Source organism: Podarcis melisellensis (assembly GCF_964234715.1).
Source record: "Podarcis melisellensis genome assembly, chromosome: 8".
NCBI classification, from domain to species: Eukaryota; Metazoa; Chordata; class Lepidosauria; order Squamata; family Lacertidae; genus Podarcis; species Podarcis melisellensis.
In genome coordinates, this window is record NC_138540.1 from 84,886,655 (window position 1) to 84,912,022 (window position 25,368).

At 44.3% G+C, this 25,368-nt stretch overlaps 1 protein-coding gene across 2 annotated transcripts in view; it reads left to right on the forward strand.

The window, feature by feature from the left end:
• Positions 1–243: 243 nt before the first annotated feature.
• Positions 244–25,368, forward strand: part of MAP4K1 (mitogen-activated protein kinase kinase kinase kinase 1) — a 65,832-nt gene continuing 40,707 nt past the window's right edge. The window contains exons 1-4 of one of the 2 annotated variants that reach the window (XM_081921987.1): positions 244–736; positions 14,282–14,339; positions 20,543–20,633; positions 21,606–21,670. In XM_081921987.1, the coding sequence (XP_081778113.1) occupies positions 629–736; positions 14,282–14,339; positions 20,543–20,633; positions 21,606–21,670 (322 nt within the window). In that variant the 5' untranslated portion in view covers positions 244–628. The remainder of the gene's footprint in view (positions 737–14,281; positions 14,340–20,542; positions 20,634–21,605; positions 21,671–25,368) is intronic. The other variant, XM_081921986.1, reaches the window with a different exon arrangement.

Genomic DNA, 25,368 nt, shown 5'->3' on the forward strand with positions numbered 1-25,368 from the left:
CCAGGCCAGTGCAGGGTGTGACCAGGAAGAGTCCCAAGGGCCACATTGTGGCCCCTGGCGTGGAATTTCCCGCCAGCGCGCCAGCCCCAGCCCTTTCCCCGGGGGAAACCGATTCTGCAAAGGGCCAGTGAAGAGGAGGAGATAGAGCAGGGATCAGCAATTCTTTTCAGCAGGGGGCTGGTCCACTGTCCCTCAGACCTTGTGGGGGGCCAGACTATATGGGGGGGGGGGGAAATGAATGAATTCCTAGGCCCCTCAAATAACTCAGTGATGCATTTGAAATAAAAGGACACATTCTACTCATGTAAAAACACACTGATTCCCAGACCATCCACGGGCTGGATTTAGAAGGCGATTGGGCCGGATCCGGCCCCCAGGGCCTTAGTTTGCCTACCCATGCGATAGAGGAACCGATGTGATCTCTGCATACCCGCCACAGGGCTTGAAAGGCCACGGTGGAGCTCTCACAAACCAATCGCGCATCAAATCAGGAAGCAGAACCCTGAGAAATTTATAAAGTGCCCTGACCACATTGCTGCTCTGACGCCCACGCGCAGTGAGAGAGTCGCAGACTTTGCAAACCTCCGCCTTGGGGTGGCAGTGGGTGGGGTGGGGGATTCACTGAACAATGGATGCCCAGGAAAGAGCTGCCCTAGACATTTCTACCCGAAACCCCCAAGAGGACTTTGAACTTCTGCTGAGAGTTGGCGGAGGGACCTATGGAGAAGTCTATAAGGTAAGCAACCAAACCGCTGCTCCTTCCTGGAGAGACTGAATGGCTGAGGGCATCACACATTTGGGGCTACGACTTCCACAGCTGCACACTCAGCCCCACTCACCTCACATAGTGTTTGTTGTGGGGAAGGAAGGGAAAGGAGAATGTTAGCCGCTTTGAGACTCCTTCGGGTAGGGATAAAGCGGGATGTCAAATCCAAACTCCCTCTCCTCCCCCTTCTTCTTCTTCACACTAATTGACCAGCAAAAACAGGATTCCTCATAATATAATCTTAGACCTGGCAGGGAAAACCCACCTCTTCCTTTTGCATCAATTAAAATGCTCTATTTTATTCTTGGTTTCTTCCCCTGCCAGGTATATTTTGTAATCTCTCTCTCTGCCACTCTTTGAAACATCCTGCGTTGCCAATCCCTGGAGCTGTTTGAAATAGGAAAAGCATCTTCGGCAATACAGCCGCATACTAATTGAACTGGGTTTGAGGACAAAAGAAATAAATATGGAGTAGGGTTCGTCTGTGGAACTCATTGCTGCATGATATTGGAGAAGTGGGTTGTCGGCCACATTTTCATTCCACAATTCCCCTAAAGAGCTTGGGGAAACATTGATCACTCCCTCCTTTGATCTTCACAGCAACATTGTGGTGTAGTTTAGCGCAGTCCTATGAATCTTTAGAAGTAACGACAACTTTGCTCAATTCTCTTACGCGTTCCTCCCAGTATGTACGCCATTGCCGTCCTAGTGTGTGCCATAGCTGAGTATGAATTCGTTGCTCTCTTGAGCGCTTCATCCGCCACACAATGCTGGTCTCTGTGCCCAACGCACTGCCTAAAGCTTTTTAAAGCTGCGAGACAGGCTGCACTTCACAGGTTCAGCTTTCTGCCTCCCTACTATGTTGGGAAAAGCTGCACCAGCTGCATTTCCACCTGCCGTGTTGTAGTTAAAGGCACAGGAACCCTGACTGGGAGAGAAAGCGCGTGGCAACAGTCCTTCTGTCTGCCTTGGTAATTCTCTCCATGGAATATAAGAGAGGTAAATGCGAGGGACATTTATGGGATGGCCACTTTAAGTAAGAGATGGAGGCTTCCTCTCCCCTGTCTTTTCTTTTTATATAAAAATAATTTTTATTGATTTTAACATATAAATTATAAAATGTACCACAAAACTTATCACTTATGCAATCTTTTTAAACTTCCATCAGCACCTCTGATGATCCACCGTTTTAACCACTTCTTATGCATTTCTTAACTTTATATTGCCTTTACATCTCTTAACAATCACCCTTCCCCTTCTCCATTTTTGCAATACTCCCAATAATACTCCTCACAAAACTTCTTGCAAACCTACAAACGTCGTCTGATCTTCACAAATACTTTTCAAATAGTCCGTAAATTTACTCCAGTCTTCCGTGGATTTCTGGTCCCGCCGGTTTCGAATCCTTCCAGTTGGTTCATCTAGTTCTGCATAGTCCATTAACTCCATTCTTCAATCGTCGGTAATTCTTCTTGCTTCCATTTTTGTGCCAATAATATTCTTGCTGCTGTTATTGCATATAAAAAGAGCTTATATTCCTTTCTATTTATATCACTCCCAACAATGCCCAATAAGAATGCTTCTGGTTTCTTTTAAAAAATTTTTTATAATAATATTTTATTAAATTTTAGGAATAACAACAAACAGAAAAAAGAAAAAACACATACACAAAAATATAAAGTTACAAAATACCAAAAAAATTACAAACATTTAACTTATAGAAAAAGTAGAAAAAAGCAGAAAAAAGGAAAAAAGCACACTAAAAAAGAAAACACAAAAATCCCTCTTTTTGATTTCTCCTCTTTGATTCACTTATTTTCCTGACTTCCTCACATCTCCCTTTTTTGTATCCCTTTTAAAAATTATTTCAGCAAATTCATATCCAGTTAATTTATCTATTATCAATCCAATCTTATTTTTAACCTTGTTGCTAGAACCCCTTCAGTTCATTTCAATGTCATCAACATTCAAAAAGTTTACAATGTTTCCGTAGATAAATTTGAAATTTCCTCCAATCTTCTTCCACCAACTCTTCTCCCTGGTCTCGGATTCTGCCAGTCATGCTTCTGGTTTCTTTTTAAATGTATATTTAAACATTTTTTCATCTCATTATATATCATCTCCCAGAAGCATTCCCCCCCCCCTCCCCAGTCAATGCGAAATCAGTAAAGGACAGGCAAAATGTTCAAGGGGTAGAGGGCAGCTCCCCTATGAGGCTAAGCAAATCAGTCTCTTAAGCTTAAGCCAAGAAAAAGTATTCTCTATAAGATTGAATATCAATATACGTATCAAGACTTTGACATTAGACCACTGAAGAAGCCCGAAAAACTATCTTGGGAGTGGGCTACCTGCAAGCCCCAGTAAAAGGGCCCCATCGGGAGTGAACAGCGGCCTCTTGATCATAGCTGTCAACGTTTTCCTTTTTTTAAGGGAAATTCCCTTATTCCAAATAGGATTCCTCGCAAGAAAAGGGAAACGTTGACAGCTATGCTCTTAATTACTTGGACTGCCAGGGCGAAACAGGTGCAGAACGCCGGCACCCTGTCGTCTACAACTTTATTGTCTACAACTTCATTAACATCTATCTACAACTCCACTAGCATCTCTCGGTATCGTGAATAACCCCGAACCTACCTTTTGTTGGTATCTTCATGAACTTATCTAAAAGACTGAGTTAAGCATTTGAAAAACCTATTGAAACCAGACATTATAAGTTCATCTTAGGTTGGGTGGTTCGCAAGTCTCTGTGGCTTTGTTTATGTTTTGTGTTTTTCTCTGAAGGTTGATAAAGTATGTATAATTATTGTTCTGTGCATATTAATCGCCAACGTGTTGCATGAGTCGCACTACCCCATGAGGCAAGGCTGCAGCATATGGGACTTCTCAGTGCAGGGGAAAAAAGACAAGGAGGCAACGATGCGATAGGAGTGTATAAAATTCGGCGCAGCATGGAAAAAGTGGACAGAGGTACAGTGGTACCTCGGGTTAAGTACTTAATTCGTTCCGGAGGTCCGTACTTAACCTGAAACTGTTCTTAACCCGAAGCACCACTTTAGCTAATGGGGCCTCCTGCTGCTGCCAGGCCGCCGGAGCAAAATTTCTGTTCTCATCCTGAAGCAAAGTTCTTAACCTGAAGCACTATTTCTGGGTTAGCGGAGTCTGTAACCTGAAGCGTATGTAACCCGAGGTACCACTGTAGTTTTTTCTCTCCTGTTGTCACACTAGAATTCGTGGATGTTCAGTGAAGCTGAATGTTGTAAGATGGGCCATTGCAATTCGGCAGGCTCCAAATGAAGGACCATCTGGTCCTCTCAAGAGGCCAGATTTGGCCCTTGGGGGCTCTAGTTCCTGACCTCTCCTGCTCCCTCCCCATTTCCAGCTCAAGGCTCAGCCTTAGAAGCTCCTTTCAGCGGTTGGAAAACATGATGGGTACATTTATTTCTTGGGCCGTAAGCCGCCATGACGGGATGCGGGTGGCGCTGTGGGTTAAACCACAGAGCCTAGGACTTGCTGATCAGAAAGTCGGCGGTTTGAATCCCCACGACAGGGTGAGCGCCCGTTGCCCGGTCCCTGCTCCTGCCAACCTAGCAGTTGGAAAACACGCCAGTGCAAGTAGATAAATAGGTACCACTCTGGCGGGAAGGTAAACGGCGTTTCCGTGCGCTGCTCTGGTTCGCCAGAAGCAGCTTAGTTATGCTGGCCACATGACCCGGAAGCTGTACACCGGCCTCCTTGGCCAATAAAGCGAGATGAGCGCCGCAACCCCAGAGTCGGCCACGACTGGACCTAATGGTCAGGGGTCCCTTGACCTTTTAAGCCGCCATGCAGAATAAGCACCTGGGACGCTTCTATAATTATCTATTTCTATTGCTGGCAAATGGAAACTGAATTTTGGTTGGTTTTGACCGCAATAGACTGTTTAAGATACCTCACAACTTATCTCCTTGTAAGCATCATGTTCACAGACACAAAATGTGAAAATGAACAGTGTTAGCAGAAGAACAAAGTATTGCTGTTGAAGAGAATGCTTTGGAATACATACTTTCCCTGCCTTGTCCTGACACATGTTTCCCCTGCGCATCTGGTTTTAGTGGGTTGTTATTGTTGTTATTTTTAAATTATCTGCATTCATATATTTGTCCCAAGTTGGGATTCCAGGAGGCTTAGAGCACTTAAAGACAACATCATAAAATCCAAAGTAATAGAAACAAACTAGTTAAAACATGAATTAAGATTCTTCAGAACACATTTAGTACCAGCAATTAAAATCCAATTTGCCTTGATAGGGAACCAGTGATCAACACAATCTGCACCTTAGTTTCCTTTTTTTGGGGGGGGGGGTTTCTAATTTTTCCAATCTTTTTTTTTTTAATAAATATTTATTAGAGTTTTTAGAAAAAAGAATACAATGATAATAAACATTATTGCTTTGTTTTAACAAAATTTCATAATATCCTTGAACTTCCTCACGTCTCCCGCTCCCACTTACATCATTAATAAATTTTTGTCAAGCAAATTATCATCTTATTTCCAAATCTATAACCACTTACTTAAATACAATAAAATAATTCTCCTGCAAATTTGTTTCTCTTAATCTCTCTTATCATCAATTCTTGATCTATTTTAGTGATGGCCAATTATTTATAACCAAGCATCCTTCTTAACATTCCACTAAATCACAATATTTCTGTAAGTAAGTCTTGAATTTCTTCCAATCTTCTTCAATCCTTTCTTCTCCCAGGTCTCGAATTCTGCCAGTCATCTCCGCCAGTTGCATATAGTCCATCAGTTGCATCTGCCATTCTTCCAGTGTGGGTAGATCTTGAGTTTTCCAGTTCTTAGCGAGTAGTATCCTTGCTGCTGTTGTTGCATACATGAAAAATGTTCTATCTTTCTTTAACACCTTCTGGTCGACAATGCCCAGAAGAAAGGCCTCTGGTTTCTTAGTAAAGGTATACTTAAATACCTTTTTCAGCTCGTTATATATCATTTTCCAGAAGGCCTTCACTTTGGGGCAAGTCCACCAGAGGTGGAAGAATGTTCCTTCATTTTCTTTACATTTCCAGCATTTATTATCAGACGAATGGTATATTTTGGCAAGTTTAACTGGGGTCATGTACCATCTGTATATCATTTTCATTACATTTTCTTTCAAAGCATTACATGCAGTAAAATTCAACCCAGTGGTCCACAACCTTTCCCAGTCCTCAAACATAATGTTATGCCCAATGTCCTGTGCCCATTTTATCATAGCCGACTTAACCATTTCGTCTTGTGTATTCCGTTTCAACAGCAAATTATACATTCTTGAAAGTACCTTAGTCTTAGGTTCTAACAGTTCTGTTTCCAACTTCGATTTCTCCACCTGGAATCCTAACTTTTTGTCACTTTTAAAAATTTCCTTAATCTGAGCGTAGTGTAACCAGTCTCGCACTTTATCCTTCATTTTCTCCATACTCTGCAATTTCCAATTGTCTCCGTCTTTTTCTAACAGTTCCCAATATTTTGGCCAGTAGGCTTCCATATTGGGTCTTTTTCAGGCCTTAGCTTCCAAAGGTGAAAGCCACCTTGGAGTTTTATTTTCCAATAAGTCTTTGTATTTTGTCCAGACATTAAACACTGCTTTTCTGACAATATGGTTCTTAAAGGCCTTGTTAATCTTAGCTTTATCATACCACAAATATGCATGCCAACCAAAAGCATTGTTATAACCTTCCAGATCTAACACATCAGTGTCTTCGAGAAGTAGCCAATCTTTTAGCCAGCAGAAAGCTGCGGCTTCATAGTACAGCCTTAAGTCTGGCAGGGCAAAGCCCCCTCTTTCCTTTGCATCTGTTAATATCTTAAACTTGATTCTGGGCTTTTTGCCCTGCCAGACAAATTTGGAAATATCTCTCTGCCACCTCCGGAAACACTCCGTTTTGTCCACAATTTGCAATGTTTGGAACAAGAACAACATCTTTGGCAGCACCAATCTGCACCTTAGTTTCCAAAGGTCTATCTGAGCATGAAGGCCTCAGCCTGTTGGGGGAAGGGTAACAAAGAGGGAGCCAATCTAAACTCTCTTGGGAGGGAATTTCATCGTATGGGGGCCACCACAGAAAAGGCTCTCTCTTGTGTCACTACGAACCACGCTTTTGGTGTTGATGGGAGGCAAAGAAGGTGCTCAGCCCAGGATCTTAGCATGCGGGCAGGTTTGTATAGGGAGATACGATATTCCAGGTAGCCTGGGCCTAAGCCCCACCATCCACTCCTTCTTAAAAGGAGCTTGTCTGCCTTCTGATACTACTGGTCTGAGAAGAATTACCATATTTTTCGCTCTATAAGAAGCACCAGACCACAAGACGCACCTAGTTTTTGGAGGAGGAAAACAAGAAAAAAAATATTCTGAATCTCACAAGCCAGAACAGCAAGAGGGATCGCTGCGCAGTGAAAGCAGCAATCCCTCTTGCTGTTCTGGCTTCTGGGATAGCTGCTCAGCCTGCATTCACTCCATAAGATGCATACACATTTCCCCTTACTTTTTAGGAGGGAAAAAGTGAGTCTTATAGAGCAAAAAATATGGTATAATGGGGAGTGAATGACTGGGGTGTGTTCGTACGTGGACCAACCCCATAGCTTTTCTGTGGTGTTCCCAGGGAATGCTCAGAATGGCAGCAACTTCTGCAAATTGTACAGGCATAGGGGAGAAATTGGTTTCGGATCACATTTCCTGGTTCAGTTCCCGAAACAATATGCAAACTGAAACTCGGCTATCCTTCAAAATTTGCATTTTACAAAAATGTGCACGAACCAGGGGAAAGTGTGCCAAGAATTGAAGACATTAGTGAAAACAACATAGGAAAAGACATTGTGTTGTGGGGGGGGGGACACAACTGGTGGCAATAATAAAAATAATATTAATAGTAATAAATATTATTATTTGTACCCTACCCTCCCCGGCTTGAGCCGGGCTCAGAGTGGCTAACATCATATAAGTGTTTATTAGGATAAATTGGCACTAAAAAGCTGATGGATTTTTCATGAGGGCTCTTGATTAAAATTTGGAAACTGAGGCAGAATGAGATGAATGTCAGATCGGGGGGGGGGGGATAGAAACTGGGGGAAGATGAAATGGACAGAAATCACTTTGTACTTGCTTTTGTCCCGAAGTACTATTTCTGGGTTAATGGAGTCTGTAACCTGAAGCATCTGTAACCTGAGGTACCACTGTACATAAATTTTAGAAAGGGGCAAGAATAGATGCAGGTGCACAAATTACTTTTGTACAGTGGTACCTCAGGTTAAGAACTTAATTCGTTCCAGAGGTCTGTTCTTAACCTGAAACTGTTCTTAACCTGAAGCACCACTTTAGCTAATGGGGCCTCCCGCTGCTGTCGTGCCGCCACCATGCGATTTCTGTTCTCGTCCTGAAGCAAAGTTCTTAACCCGAGGTACTATTTCTGGGTTAGTGGAGTCTGTAACCTGAAGCGCCTGTAACCTGAAGCGTCCGTAACCCGAGGTACCACTGTACACAGCTTAAAGTTTCCCTACAACATGCCTTGGTTGTTTCAAGGCATGGAAACACCCCTTCCTCCTCTGGTTTGCCAGTTTCTCTCTCCAAGCCTCTTGGAGGAAGGGCAGCCTGTGTTGCAAGCCCACCTACCCACTTAGCGTAACGGCTCACATCCTGCTTGATGCTATCAACGGAGCTGAGCGCTGCAGCTGTATCCTCTGCCAAAATGTTTCAGCTTGTGCTCTCCTTCCTCTCTAACCAGTCTCCCGCTTTGAGCTGCGGGATGCAGGGCCCAAGCAAGGTGAGGCCACTGGAATTCACAATCAAATCTCCTGCCTGTTTATAACTGCGTTTACATCAGTGTTTTTCAACCTTTTTTGGGCAAAGGCACACTTGCTTCATGAAAAAAATCTCGAGCCACACCACCGTTAGAAAATGTTAAAAAAATTAACTCTGTGCCTATATTGACTATATATAAAGTAATTCTCTTGAATAGGAATCAAATAAACACAAAGAAAGTATTTTATACCGTATTTTTCTCTCTATAACACTCACATTTTTTTCTCCTAAAAAGTAAGGGGAAATGTCTGTGCGTGTTATTGAGCGAATGTGTGGTCCCTGGAGCCGACTGGCCCGAGTGCAGGGGCAAAAATCAGGCAAAAATCAGATTGTGCGCTGCAGAGAGGAGGCTGCTGCTTTCCTGCATTCTGCCTCAGGGTCTTATTGCCCACCCTCTTCTGTTTTCGGTTGCTTTGTTTACAAAGTTGTAAAAGCTGTTTTTGGTTGCTGTGGTTACAATGCACAGATCCATATGGATTCTCAGGATTTTTGCAATGGCTTACCCCAAACTCACCGTCAAATCACATGTCTGTGGCCACAGCACGAAGCACCAAAATGATACATCCACTGTTTCATTCAGAATCTTTTTTTTCTTGTTTTCCTCCTCTAAAAACTATGTGCGTGTTATGGTCAGGTGCGTGTTATAGAGCGAAAAATACGGTAATTACTTTATTATGAAATAGTAAGTAAACAGAAATATGAAAAATTATAAAATACTTTATTCAGTGCGCAACCTGGGCCTTTTTGGCTGAACACAAAGCTGATATTCTGGCTGGAATCGAAGAAAGACACACACGTAGCTCTTCGTCAACAGCTCTCAGTCTCTCGCTGTATTTAGTTTTTATAGCAATCATGCTTGAAAAGCTCAACTCACAGAGCTATGTAGTTCCGACATTCAAGCATGGTTTAATATTTTTTTCTTTAATGGCAAACAAAAACGTTGCGGACCGTTCTCTGCTCAGCGGGGATCGATCCAGATGACCTCCTCATCTCACGCTGCACCTGCGGCCTGGTCTGGATCCGGCCTCTCTGCAGTGCCGACTCCCGCTGAGTCCTGGTCTCTGTGCTCGGGCAGGAAGGAAGCCGGAAGGTGATGTCCTACTGTGATAGGTCCAGGCTGGAGTCTGGACCAATCACAGCCCAGGCATCAGAAAAGGGGAGGGTGTTCCCCTGAGGAGCGCCAATCAGCGCCCCTGCTGGCCGAGGGTGGGGTCAAACCGCCCCCATACCCAGGACACAGTCCAGCGCCCGCCTAGTGGCCAAAAATTTGACATTTTTAAAAAAATCTATCTGATTTTTCTATTTTTCCCACGGCACACCAGGCAACATCTCGTGGCACACTAGTGTGCCGCGCAACAGTGGTTGAAAAACACTGGTTTACATTGTACTTCTCTTCCAAAGAGCTTCAGGTGGCATGCATGCCTCTCTCCCATGCATGTGCCTTTGTCGCACCCTGTTGGAGCCTCCTGCAACTGCGACGTACCCGGCGGGCCTTGCGCAAAGCCAATGGGTCTTTCAGAGGATGCGATGGGTCCTCTTGGGTCTCGGCGCACCATGAGACGTCATGCACACTACACTCCACGTTAGGTCAAACGGTCAGGCACCCACAGTCAGAATTTTGTGGGTGCCTCAGCACCCAGCTCCCGCTCCCCGAGTTGGTACCTATACCCTGGAGGCTGCTGCAGTTCCTTTGTGTGTAATAGCTATGCTTTGTTTGCTTAATAATAATAATAATAATAATAATAATTTATTATTTATACCCCACCCATCTGGCTGAGTTACCCCAGCTGCTCTGGGCAGCTCCCAATCGAGTGCTAAAAACAACACAGTATTAAATATTAAAAACTTCCCTAAACAGGGTTGCCTTCAGATGTCTTTTAAAAATAGGATAGCTGCTTATCTCCTAATACAGTGGTACCTCGGGTTACAGACGTTTCAGGCTACAGACTCCGCTAACCCAGAAATAGTACCTCAGGTTAAGAACTTTGCTTCAGGATGAGAAAAGAAATCGCATGGTGGCAGCACGGCAGCAGCGGGAGGCCCCATTAGCTAAAGTGGTGCCTCAGGTTAAGAACAGTTTCAGGTTAAGAACAGACCTACAGAACAAATTAAGTTCTTAACCTGAGGTACCACTGTAGTAGTAGTAGTAGTAGTAATAATAATAATAATAATAATAATAATAATAATAATTTATTTATACCCCGGCCATCTGGCTGGGTTTCTGCAGCCACTCTGGGTGGCTTCTAACAAAATATTAAAATACAATAGTCTATGAAACATTAAAAGCTTCCTTGACATCTAATGGGAGGGTGTTCCACAGGGCAGGCGCCACTACCAAGAAGGCCCTCTGCCTGGTTCCCTGTAACTTGGCCTCTCGCAGTGAGGGAACCGCTAGAAGGCCCTCGGAGCTGGATCTCAGTGTCCGGGCAGAACGATGGGGGTGGAGACGCTCCTTCAGGTATACTGGGCTGAGGCCGTTTAGGGCTTTAAAGGTCAGCACCAACACTTTGAATTGTGCTCGGAAACATACTGGGAGCCAGTGCAGGTCTTTCAAGACCGGTGTTATATGGTCTCGGCAGCCACTCCCGGTCACCAGTCTGGCTGCCGCATTCTGGATTAGTTGTAGTTTCCCGGTCACCTTCAAAGGTAGCCCCATGTAGAGCGCATTGCAGTAGTCCAAGCGGGAGATAACCAGAGCATGCACCACTCTGGCGAGACAGTCTGCGGGCAGGTAGGGTCTCATCCTGCGTACCAGATGGAGCTGGTAGACAGCTGCCCTGGACACAGAATTGACCCTCACCTCTGTGGACAGCTGTGAGTCCAAAATGACTCCCAGGCTGCGCACCTGGTCTTTCAGGGGCACAGTTACCCCATTCAGGACCAGGGAGTCACCCACAGCCGCCCGCCCCCTGTCCCCCCAGAACAGTACTTCTGTCTTGTCAGGATTCAACCTCAATCTGTCAGCTGCCATCCATCCTCTAACCGCCTCCAGGCACTCACACAGGACCTTCACCGCCTTCACTGGTTCTGATTTAAAAGAGAGGTAGAGCTGGGTATCATCCGCATACTGATGTGCATCTTTATGATATCATTGCTGAACCATCGTATTCCAAATATGCCCACCTGGAAAACCCAAGAATTACCAACAATGGAAGAATGGCAGATGAAGATGATGGAATTTTCGGAGTTAGCCCACCTAACCGGAAGAGTCCGCGACCAGAAGGCGGAGGAGTATTAGGAAGAGTGGAATAAATTTAATGATTATTTAGTTACATTTGTTAAGTTAAACTAACTGAAAATAGCTTGCAGATACTTAACGGGCTTAGGATTTTATTTATGCTAAGTGATGAATTAATATGTTTAATTCCATAAGGTGAAGATCTAAGGATGTTAAATTTCATAAAATTTGGGATTTGGAAAACTGTTAAAAGGACATGCAATGAAATTCAACCGAGGGGAAGCGAGGAAGTCACTTAACTAAGTTAATAAGTGCAATTTTCAATAAGGCTATGGTTTATGTTTGTTTGTCTTGTGTGTTTGTTTGTTTATAATATTGTGAAAACTAATACAATTTTTTTTTGGGAAAATAATATGCCCACCTGGCTACCCTTCCTGCGTTCTGGTAGCAGAAGAAAAGGAAGGAAAGGAAAGGAAAACAGCATGTCAATAGATGTCAGTAGAAGCTGACTAATTGAGGGGGCAATCAAGGGGCAATTAGCCCTCCAGCCACGCTGAACAGGAAGCAATAAAAGTGGCTGGAACTTTTCAAGGAGGAAACTTGTAATCAACGCTGCTGGGATCTGCCTCCAAAATAGAGTTCTTACTATTTGCTTTTTGGTGAGACTATAAGCTTCACATCGTTCCTGGCAGCAATTTCCTCTCCTGAAATGATACAAATCAGTGGTGTGGTGAGCAGCTAAACCCAGTAACAAGCTTGTTGTCCTGATAATTTCACAACTGCTGCTTGGTTGAACACATTATTTTTATCTTTCTTTTTTTAAAGAAAACCATTTATATCTTCCTCAGATGTAGATCAGAATGGCGTGAAATAAAAATAAAATTTAGCAGACACTATAACAAATACAGGAGATAATAGGGTCACTAAAATATCTAGGAAGGCTCAAAACTGATTTTAATAATAATAACTCCCTGCATATTGACATCAGGCAGATGTCTTCATTACACCCTTTTCGGCTCCTGCTAAAAAAATATTTTGTTTAGGTAGGCCTACCCAGTTATGTAGCGTGTTCATAGAATCATAGAATCATAGAGTTGGAAGAGACCACAAGGGCCATCGAGTCCAACCCCCTGCCAAGCAGGAAACACCATCAGAGCACTCCTGACATATGGTTGTCAAGCCTCTGCTTAAAGACCTCCAAAGAAGGAGACTCCACCACACTCCTGGGCAGCAAATTCCACTGTCGAACAGCTCTTACTGTCAGGAAGTTCTTCCTAATGTTTAGGTGGAATCTTCTTTCTTGTAGTTTGGATCCATTGCTCCGTGTCCGCTTCTCTGGAGCAGCAGAAAACAACCTCTCTCCCTCCTCTATGTGACATCCTTTTATATTTTAGAACATGGCTATCATATCACCCCTTAACCTCCTCTTCTCCAGGCTAAACATGCCCAGCTCCCTTAGCCGTTCCTCATAAGGCATCGTTTCCAGGCCTTTGACCATTTTGGTTGCCCTCCTCTGGACACGTTCCAGTTTGTCAGTGTCCTTCTTGAACTGTGGTGCCCAGAACTGGACACAGTACTCCAGGTGAGGTCTGACCAGAGCAGAATACAGTGGCACTATTACTTCCCTTGATCTAGATGCTATACTCCTATTGATGCAGCCCAGAATTGCATTGGCTTTTTTAGCGGCCGCGTCACACTGTTGGCTCATGTCAAGTTTGTGGTCAACCAAGACTCCTAGAGTAACCTATTGAAAAGGAATGTAAAATGGGGGCGGGGGTTGATATGTGGTTTCAGCGTATTGTTGATTTTAATCGGTTTTTTAAACCTTCAAATAGCCGTTTTGTACTTGTCATTGATAATTTTGTGCCATTCTTTTTGCAAACTGCCTGTCCCCCAAAGAGAAATCACAGGAAAAAGCCCGGCTTGTGTGTTTGCTGCTGTTACACGAATTTTGAGTGCACACACTCCATAGAAAACCAATCCTTCATTCTTCAAAATGAGGAAATCTTTCTTCTTCTTTTTTGGCGATCCCTTGTATCTGAGTAAGATTGTCTTCCATAAACACGGTTTCAACAGTGAGTCTCTAAGTGACTGTGGAGGCCAATTCTGGATCCATACATCCTTCCACAGTGGGGACATAGGTTTCTGGATGGGAGCTGATCACGGTGTGGATTTTCCAAGCGTGCCTTCCTCTTAGCGCGTTTCTCCCTTTCGCCCTCAATTTGAGCATCTTCAAAACCTGTGACACCTTTGGTAAAGGCTGTTCTCCAATTGGAGCTCTCATATAAAAAAAAAACTGTGAAAAGGCTTTAAAAAAAGTTTTGAAAAATACATCAAATTTGGCATAGCTCACGTCCGCCATCTAGTGCCACGTTTGCGTATTGCACTTTGCAACACATTTAAAGCGTTTTGTTTGCAACTGTAAAGCCGAGACCCTGGTCTCCAGCCACGTTTAGGCCTTTGCCCATCTTTTAAACACATTCTCCTTTCTGTATCTCCTCAGGCAAGGAACAAGGAGACGGGGAAACTGGCTGCTATCAAAATCGTAAAGATGGAAGCAGGTGAGCGAGGAAAACAATCAGCTACTTTTTAGTGCGCCACCGTATCGTAAACTGAATGAGCCCTGAAATCCTTTCTCACTGGGGAGTGCCAGAACTAAGGGGAAGAATTGCTGTATGTATGCATTTAAAGCAGTATTCAACTTTTCCAGACCCAGGAGATGTATTTTTAACCCAAACAAGCCTTTGGGGCTCCATTTCTTAATCTTTTGCCTTTTTTAAAAAAACAACACACACACTAATTTTTATTAAAAGTTTTCAGATTTGACATTTCCACGTTAACATCTTTCATTACACCCATACATTCAACGCCTTCCCTCCTCCCCCTTCCAATGTTCTTTTAATTTACCCATAATTCCTCCATATTCTTATATATCCATCTGAATCAATCCCCCCCATTTTACATTCCTTTTCAATAGGTTACACTGTTGAATTTACCTTAACACGCCCAGCGTTTTCAGCTGTGTACAATTCTTTTGCTATATATTTTGCATGGAGGTTGTGCTCCGGCTGTGACTGACCGTGGATCAGGCCCACTAGCCAGGAACGACCCATCACAATATTTACTGTTTATTTACATGGCAACCCCGCAGCTGAAAACCGGCTATTTAAAGCACATTCAGCGCAACGTTTGAAGCACATTCTTCCCCTACAAATAATCCTGGGAAACCGTAGTTCTGCCCCCGCACAGAGCTACAATTCCCAGCACACTTAAGAAACTGCAGTTCCCAGGACTCTGTGGGAGATGTTGGGTGCTAATAATAATAATAATAATATGTTGCCCATCTGACTGAGTTGTCCCATCACTCTGGACGGCTCCCAACCCAATATTAAAAACACAATAAAACATCCAACATTTTTTGAAGATGCTTTAAATGTATAGTGTGGTTCGAGACACCGTTTGATGGCTGGAAGTCAGTCTCTAAAATAAAGTTGGCTTGGGGAAAAACAGAGTCTGACCAGCTCATTGCAGAAGCATGGGTGCTCTTTCATTCACTGTGTACATATGCTCAGAAACCAAATATTTTTAATTACCGAGGGTGTTAACGGAGAAATCTGAGGGATCCCTTGGACAAAAAAACAAGGACACCAGCCAGGAATACCAGAGCAAAACAGCAGCCAGTAGGCTTGGTCTTGATTGAAGACTGTCGCGACAGGACTCCCACCTGCCACCAGGTGGAACAAGATGGAAGCCCCAAACAAAAGAGAACCCAAACTTTTATTAGCTGCTCATCCCCATGCTACACCCCCCCCCAACTACATCACTCATACATCACGGTTACATCATGAAAGGGGAGGTCTGGTGGCAGTAATCTGAGCATCCTGGACCCTGCCCCAGGGTTCCCCTTGCCCTTCACCAAACACCCATCAAGTGTAACAAAAGAGATATTTACATTTCCCTGTTTCCCAGCCAAGTTCATCGCACCCTTTTGTCTTCATCTGGGTTTGCTATTTCTGGAATGGCTACCTGTCTGGCACTCAGGTATCAGGATGCCAGGGATTATCACTCAGGCAGAGGGGCTGCTGAGTAGCTGAGCTTACCTGTCTATATGAATTTCTGAAGTTTTCCCAGTGTTGTAAACCAAAATTGCCCCTTTCCCTTATAGGGTATCCAAGAGCCCATACAGAGTCCTTACATAGGTTCCCTATTGGTAGGAAAAAATAACAGAGGCCAACCACAGAATATTGAGAAGCAAAGCAGCTAGTAAGCTTGATCTTTATCGATCTGTTGCAACAGGGTGCTCCCCTCACCTGCAGGAAAGGAGGAGGACCCAGAAAAATGGTGTGCAAGGCCTTATAAAGACTTTTAAAATTGCCACCCTGTAGATCAAGACCACCCCCAGAAACATCATGCATACATCACAGAAGGGGTGTAACCTAAGACCACCCCTCAGATACATCACACCTACATCACAGAAAAGGCGATCTAAAACAGAAATTTGAATATTGTTTTTCTCCTGTCGTTGTTTATCTCCTGTCTGGCAGGTTACTTGATTGGATTTCCTGGGGAGCCTGGCCATTCTTTTGTAGTGATAAATACTTAGTTCCTGGGCCAGGTCACAGGCTCACACCCTATTCATATCTTAAATGTGTCCTTAAGACAGGATATTTGAGGAAAGAGACAATGGGGAGGTTTCCCACTTTGACCTTGCAGAGAAAAAAATTGCTCAGTTTAGGAATCAAAATGGTCCCAGGTCGGCCTTCCTGTGCTGATCTATGTATGTGCTTGGTTGGTACACTTATGAACATTACCGTATATCTAAGACCATAAAATTCCTATCACACCAGTGAGCTAGTGCATAGATGCACTTATCAGTGAATTCTTACATTTGGTATCGTGCAGCAAAGGCCCTTGGAATAGATAGGAAGAAACTGCGATGAAGTGTTTTGTGGGGACAAATCACAAAAGTCACAAAAGCGATTGTGCTGGTTTTGGTAGTGGGCTGCATGTGCATGATATCTGCTAGAGGAGCAACACCCCCCCAACCTTTACATAAATTCCTGCAACAAGGGAAGGGGGAAAACACAACATTTGATGAACTCTGGTGCATATGAAGCTTTTTGGCCCAACTCCATTAGGTTGGCCCAAGAATGCCCAGGTGAGCCTTCCTGAGGAGATTTTGTTAAGAAGCCTGACCGGCTCCCACAGGGGAGATTCGAATCTCCTTTCTGGAATGTTCTGCTTCCTTTTTATTTATTTATAAAAATGATTTTAAAAGTCTCTAGTCCTGTTACTTGAGGAGAAGCAAGCAGGCTGTATTCTGCAAAATGGCTCACCATGGAGCAGGCCACTCCAGGCCTCCCTGTTGCATTAATTCTTAATATTATTATATAATAATAATTGCGGGGAGAAGCTAAACCCTTTCGTCCCTCGCTGTAATCCTAACCCTCCTTGAGAGAAAATTCTTGTTGATTTCCCCACGTCAAGACAAACCATGTTACTTTTATGTAACATATATTTAGGGTGGGATATGCATTTATTTTGAATAGCCTCTATATCTGTTCTTGTTGGGGAACACTTATCTTCCTTTCTTGTTCTGTAACACCTGTAAAAGATGGAAACAGTTTTTTATGCTATCATAAACTCATTGGATTAAAGGCCATATATTTTGGAATAAGAAGTTGCAAGTTTCATGTCCGCCTTTATGTATTATTTCTTTTAAAAAAAATTTTCCCGTGATGGAAATTTCTATTTCTGTTTTTGTTTTTGTGTGTCCTCACCCCTCTGGGCATGCACGCTTTGCAACGATTTCCTCTTTTTAATTCTATTTTTCTTTAAATAAATAAAAACAAGAACATCCTTCCTTTGGAGAGAACACCCCAGAAGTGTGAGGCAAATTAGATCACTTCTGTAAATAATTGCTTTCCTAGCACTTTTCCACCTCCTTCAATGCTGAGGTTTGATTTTCTTGGAAATTTGGAAGAGAGGGCAGATTAAGGTTAGAGGCTGCCAGTTGCTGACTTTTGTTGTTGTTGTTCGCAGCTCACACCCACATTTCTTTGGGAAATGCTGCAAAAGAGCGAATTTATTTTGTCGCAGCCGCTGTTCCAGTGCCGGATTTACATATAAGCTAAACAAGCTATAGCTTAGGGCCCCCCAAAAATTTAAACAACCCCCCCTGGATGTACATTTCCAGGATATAAGATAAAAAAGAAATAAAATAAAACCTACATACAGCAACAGTGTTTTGTATTGTGTAGGTTTCTATGATGTAAGTCATGGGCCCCACCTGCTAGCCTGCTCCCTAAAATATCACGGGTTTCCTCCTTTCTATATATAGGGTGCCTACATTCTGCATGGACTGGTTACATGGCAACATGCGTAAATGGCTTGAGATACCTATGAGGTCCATAGATTACCAGTACATTTCTGAGCACAATTCAAAGTGTTGGTGCTGACCTTTAAAGCCCTAAACGGCCTCGGTCCAGTATCCCTGAAGGAGCGTCTCCACCCCCATCGTTCTGCCCTGACACTGAGGTCCAGCGCCGAGGGCCTTCTGACGGTTCCCTCATTGTGAGAAGTGAGGGTACAGGGAACCAGGCACGGGGCCTTCTTGGTGGTGGCGCCTGCCCTGTGGAACACCCTCCCACCAGATGTCAAAGAGAAAAACAACTACCTGAAGACATCTGAAGGCAGCCCTGTTTAGGGAAGCTTTTAATGTTTAATAGGTTATTGTATTTTAGTGTTTTGTTGGAAGCCGCCCAGAGTGGCTGGGGAAACCCAGCCAGATGGGCGGGGTAGGAATAATAAATTATTATTTTTAAGCATATATTCAACACAAAAAAGCAGTGACAATTTGTTGTTGACAAAAGACAGCTGGACATATAAAGGGCCCCATTACCTTCAGTAGCTTAGGGCCTCATCAAACGGATTTCAGCCATGACGTTAATTGTGTGGCTGAAATCAACATGCAGGGCTTTGACGAAATGGAAAAATAAAGCCCAGCAGCCACGAGAGGAGCACAAAGTGAAGGGGAAGAATGTAACCTTTCCTCTCTCGGTTGCGGACCCAGCGAAAATCCCCCCAAGCTGTGACAATCGCCCACGGCAGTCGTGTTCCTTGGGGGCGGAGGTGGAGAGCTGTGGCTTCTATTTACCGTAAAACAACAACAGCCCTGCCTCTTACGTGCATTCATTCAATTAACCTGCGTGTGCACCATGCGTCTCATAGAATCATAGAACTGTAAAGTTGGAAGGGCACTCCAAGGGTCATCTAGTCCAACCCGCTTCAATGCAGGAATCTCAGCTAAAGAACCCCTGGCAGACAGCCCCCTGACTTCTGATTGAAAAGTCCACCGCTTTCCGAGGGAGTCAGTTCCACTGTCCCTGTTCATGATGCTGAAGGATATTTAAAGCAGGAGAATAGGGGGTCGTTATTACTTAGGCCAGAGATGGCCAAACATGGCCCTCCAGATGTTTTGGGACTACAACTCCCAACATCCCTAGGTAACAGGACCAGTGGTCAGGGATGATGGGAGTTGTAGTTCCAAAACATCTGGAGGACTGAGCTTGGCCATCGCTGACTTAGGCCAATACACCAAAGGACCAGTCTGAAAGGTTTACGCCATTATAAAGGTAAAGGTAAAGGTCCATTAGGTTCAGTCGTGGCCGACTCTGGGGTTGCAGCGCTCTTCTCGCTTTATTGGCGTCATGTGGCCAGCATGACTAAGCCGCTTCTGGCGAACCAGAGCAGCGCACGGAAATGCCGTTTACCTTCCCGCCAGAGTGGTACCTATTTATCTACTTGCACTTTGAGGTGCTTTCGAACTGCTAGGTTGGCAGGAGCAGGGACCGAGCAACGGGAGCTCACTCCGTCGTGGGGATTCGAACTGCTGACCTTCTGATTGGCAAGCCCTAGGCTCTGTTGTTTCACTCACAGCGCCACCCGAATCCCTTCTTATGCCATTATAGCTCTTGTATAACAAGAGGTCATTTTTAGTTAATAGCCGGTATATCGTATGATGCTCCTGTTGTAAGGGGATAATTGATGATATGCGAAAAGTCAGGGTGTCTCTGGGAAAGAAGGTCAGGGGAGTTTTGTTAAGGCTAAACAGCTTCTGTTGGTATATTTTTGATGATGTATCTCACAGGGCAATTCGTTCTGACAAGCAGAAAAACAATAATAAATACTACTTTCTTAATAATTTTTATTAATTTTTCAATTACAATCCAATGATAGCCTCGTTATACAATACCAAATTATAATACCTGTCGTTCAAATACTGAATTATATAATTTAGGTGGCCTCCCCACATGCTAGAATTGCTGGTTTGATGATTTTCTTTATTTCTGCGTCCCAAAATCTTATTAATTTCAATTACATTCCGGTCACAATAATAATCCCTTATACAACAACGGCAATATGAGCAACTTCTATTCGTGTCGACACATCAAGTGATTTATAGAACTACAAGTGAGGCACTCAAATTCTATCCTTGTTCTTCCTACGTGTGGCAATTATTCTCTCCGTGGTGTCCTTGTAAAATGTTATATCTCTCTTTTCCCAGTTGTTGCTGTTCTCCATCATGCCTCTTTCAATAAAGACTATTGAAAGAGAAAATAAATAAAAAGGGGGGAGGGAAACAACCCTCCATTTAAAATTTTTATTTTATTTTTGCAACTGTAGGTTACCTTTTACAGAGCCTAGTTTGGCCCTAAAAGCACTTCTTGAATTTACTAAACATTTTAAATGCCCTACTTTCCAGATGATGACTGTGCCACTATCCAGCAAGAAATTCTGATGGTGAAGACCTGCAGCCATCATAACATCGTAGCCTATTATGGGAGCTACATACGGTGAGAAAACCCTCTGACCTCATGGTTGGGAAAGGTCCGCCATGAGCCCCAGCCAGGCCCAGCTGATGTCATTTCGTTGCTCTAAGCATAACCTTCTTGGAGAAGGGGGCTGTCAATGGCTACTGGCCCTGATAGCACCGCCATCCCATAGTTACCTTTGACTGGACTTAACAGTCCAGGTGTCCCAGTTCAGAGGGGTGGCCCACCGCTGAAAACCTTTAACCAGCAGCCACAAGTGGGGAGTGTGTTGCTGCCCTAAGGTCCTCCTTGTGGACAAGGGACACAGGTGGCGCTGTGGTCTAAACCACTGAGCCTCTTGGGCTTGCTGATCTGAAGGTCGGCGGTTCGAATCCCCGTGACGGAGTGAGCTCCTGTTGCTCTGTCCCAGCTCCTGCCAACCTAGCAGTTCGAAAGCACACCAGTGCAAGTAGATAAATAGGTACCGCTGCGGCAGGAAGGTAAGCAGCGTTTCTGTGCGCTCTGGTTTCCGTCATGGTGTCCCGTTGTGCCAGAAGTGGCTTAGTCCTGCTGGCCACATGACCCGGAAAGCTGGCTGCAGACGAACGCTAGCTCCCTCGGCCTGAAAGCGAGATGAGCGCCGCAACCGCATAGTTGCCTTTGACTGGATGTAACCGTCCAGGGGTCATTTACATTTTTACATTTTTACATTTTACCTTGCGGACATCCCATAGAGTCATCTGGTTGGCCACTGGGAGAACAGGAAGCTGGGGTAGATAGTTCTTTAGCCTGATCTAGCAGAGTTCTTATGCTCTTATGGTGGAACCAGGATGGTGAAAGCTTGTGTGTGTGTGTGTGTGTGTGTGTGTGTGTGTGCACGCGCACGCTGTGGGGGAGACAACTTCAAGATTGCTGAGGTGCCGTTGAGATGGCCCTGATCCTCATCCCAGTCCTCCCCTGTGTACCTCATTTCACACTCAGTGACGAACCTTTCCATCTCTGCTTTCTCACTAGGTTCAACAAGTTGTGGATCTGCATGGAGTTCTGTGGGGGAGGCTCTCTTCAAGATGTCTACCAAGGTAACACCGATTCCCTGCCCCACCAGTGGCCAGAGGGAATTGGGCATTTAGGCCTTCCTGTTGTTGTTGTTGTTTAGTCGTTTAGTCGTGTCCGTCTCTTCGTGACCCCCTGGACCAGAGCACGCCAGGCACTCCTGTCTTCCACTGCCTCCTGCAGTTTGGTCAGACTGCATTTGGGTGCAAACAGCTCCTATGTATGCAGTTTTGACTTTACACGTTTTTGCAAGCACTTTCCCTTCATATAATGCATTTTTGTCTGTGTTATCTTCACGGACGTGTTGATTTTTATGTACACCTTCCTCCAATATTTGCATTTTGGCTGGCTGGCTTGCAAAATTCAAGTGAGTGCAAATTTCAGTGTATGGTTGTATTTCGGTAAACATACTGATTCCGAAAGTATGAATAAGGAATAGACCCTCCCTCGAAATGCAAACTTTTAAACCCCTGCTCTTGACAGCCATTGCAAGTCAGTGCGGAAGACTGAATTCACACAAGGCAGGTTCCCATTTTCTGAGCAGATCACTAAACATTTGCATTCGAAAGCAGCTGCAGGAGGTAGCTGAGGGGGCTGCAGAGAGGTCCTGTCACAGATCTCCCACATCTTGTCTCTTTTGACCCTGTGGAACTCTTGACAATACTGCCAGGACAAAAACAGTGGCCCTGTTAGGTTAAGTACTGTCCCCCGCCACCCACAGCCCTCCCATTTCTGCATTCTTGCATGCACGCCCTCCTTGCGAGGGGAGATGGAGCAGGCAGGGAGTAAGACTTAATACCAAGCCGCCTCCGTCCTGAACTGCAGAAGTGAAACTGAGTGTGGTCAATTCACTCTCTGTACCGTTTGAAACGGCACCTGTCTCCAAGGAAGAATGGGCACCCTTCTACACACACACACACCCCGATTCCGCTTATATTGCTTTGCATCCTTGAGTCTGCTTCCGTTACTCACGAGGAGAGGCAAAAGACACTATGGCTGTGCGCAAACCACATACTTAAAGCACCCAAACACACAATAATATTGGCAATTGTCTGTTAAGGGTGCTGGGAATTGTGGGAGGGGGTAAAACACAGCTCCCAGGATTCCTTTTGCTTTTTGAAGTAGGTGGGAATGCACTTTAAATGGATGGTATGTATAATAATGGGACGCGGGTGGTGCTGTGGGTTATACCACAGAGCCTAGGACTTGCCGATCAGAAGGTCAGCGGTTCGAATCCCCACGACGGGGTGAGCTCCTGTTGCTCGGTCCCTGCTCCTGCCAACCTAGCAGTTCGCAAGCCTAAGTGCAAGTAGATAAATAGGTACTGCTCTGGCGGGAAGGTAAACGTGTGCTGCTCTGGTTCGCCAGAAGCGGCTTAGTCATGCTGGCCACATGACCCGGAAGCTGTACACCGGCTCCCTCAGCCAATAAAGCGAGATAAAGCAACCCCAGAGTCGGCCACGACTGGACCTAATGGTCAGGGGTCCCTTTACCTTTACCTAGGCATAATAATAATAATAATAATAATAATAATAATAATAATAATTATTATTATTATTATTATTATTATTATTATTTATTTGTACCCCACCCATCTGGCTGGGTTTCCCCAGCCACTCTGGGCAGCTTCCAACAAAGATTAAAAATACATTAAAATGTCACACATTAAAAACTTCCCTGAACAGGGCTGCCTTCAGATGTCTTCAAAATGTCAGGTAGTTGTTTATCTCTTTGACTTCGGGCGCAACTACCGAGAAGGCCCTCTGCCTGGTTCCCTGTAACTTGGCTTCTCGCAGTGAGGGAACTGCCAGAAGGCCCTCGGCACTGGACCTCAGCGTCTGGGCAGAACGATAGGGGTGGAGACGCTCCTTCAGGTATACTGGGCCTTTGAGGCCATTTAGGGCTTTAAAGGTCAGCACCAACACTTTGAATTGTGCTTGGAAACGTACTGGGAGCGTATGTACACAATTCAATATTCCCTGCTCACCTGCTCTCCCTGCCCCTCTCTCTAATACAGCTTCTGATACGTTACCCAGGCATTGCCTTAAGGACTAGAAACTTAAATGTTTGTTTTAAAAGGAAGGCTTAGGCTGAAAGTCCTCACAACCCACTAAGGGATTTAATAACGCAATAAAATTTGAAAGAGTAACAGTTAATTGCACATTTATTCGGAATCCAATTAGAAGCATTCAGTTTAATTGATCTAACAAAATTAAAGAACGCTGTGCAGCAATACCAGATAGTCCTTTTTACATTTCTATTGCCCTCCTGCTGCCCTCTTGCCTCTTAGTGCCCCCCGGGGGGGGCAATACCACCCACTTTGTGAACCTCTAGTTTAACTCTTAGGCGTTTTCTTGTATTCTCCCTAATATGTGTTGTGGTGGGTGGGTTTGGTTCTTGGCAATTTAAGATGTTTGCCTCCCTCCCCCCCCCCCCGCTTTGCTTTTTATTTTTATTTTTTAAATAATTTTTATTCATTTTCCAAACACGTTTTATACAGTCAACAAATTATTTTACACTCATGCTTCAATTTTTGACTTCCCTCAATTTCTCTGTCAATCTTTCGAAAAATTTCTATTTTTTAACGCATTTCTAAACATGATATTGCCTTTCTCCACTCCTTTTCCTCTTACTCTCTTTTTTGCAGTATTTCTTACTATTTCACAGAGTCTCTTCAAAACCAACAAGCGTTGTCTGGTGTATCACATATATTTTTCAGATATTCTGTAAATTTTCCCCAGTCCTCAATAAACTTTTGGTCTTTCTGGTATCGAATCTTCCCAGTCAATTTGTCCAGTTTTGCATATTCGGTCAATTTCCTTCTCCATTCTTCCACTGTTGGAATTTCTTCCTGTTTCCATCATTGGGCCAGAAGTAACCTTGCGGCAGTCACTGCATATTGAAACAGTTTACAGTCTCTCTTATTGATTTAGCTCAGTTTTAGCTCAGTAGGCACAGCACAATCATAGCAGCGCATTAGACAATCAAAAGTCGGTCACAGCCCTTCCAATTCTCACTCTTGTTTTCAACAGATGTCACCTCTTGACTTTCTCTCCCCCTCGCAAGTGTCCTCCTGAGTCCCTGGCGGAGAGATCAAAAGATTATATTGACTGAGGGTCCGCACTGCGGGGCTCTCGGCTCCTCCCATGAGCGGATAAGCCAGCTCTGTGCATCTTCTGCAAAGGGGGCAGGCGGCAGCCCTGACCCCAAGGCATCCAGATTTCGGCACCCTGGGCAGTTGCTTTGTGCACCTCTGGGACTGGGCCGGGCTTTGCAGCAAAAGTGGTGCAGGGATCTGAAGAAAGAAAGAAATGGGTTTCTGCACGCTGGTGGCACCTCAAACAAACAAACAAAGGGTTGGGGCTACAGAAGAGGCAAAGTGAATTTTGCAGGGGGGTGTTTCCTCCCTGCATGTTAAACGTCTGATAGCATTAATGTCTGGTATAGATAGCATTAATGTTCCCAGCATAATTTCCTCTGGGAGAGCTGCAGCTCAATGATAGATCATCTGCTCTGCTTCAAGATGATCATCGTCGTCATTGTCATCATATTATTTATACCCCACCCAACTGGCTGGGTTTCCCCAGCCACTCTGGGCGGCTCCCAACCGAATATTAAAAGCACAGTACAGCATTAATGTTATGTACTGAGTTGAATAGGATCCAAAAGGAACAATAGGATTCAGAATGCAGAATGTGAACAATAGGATTCAGAATGCAGCAGT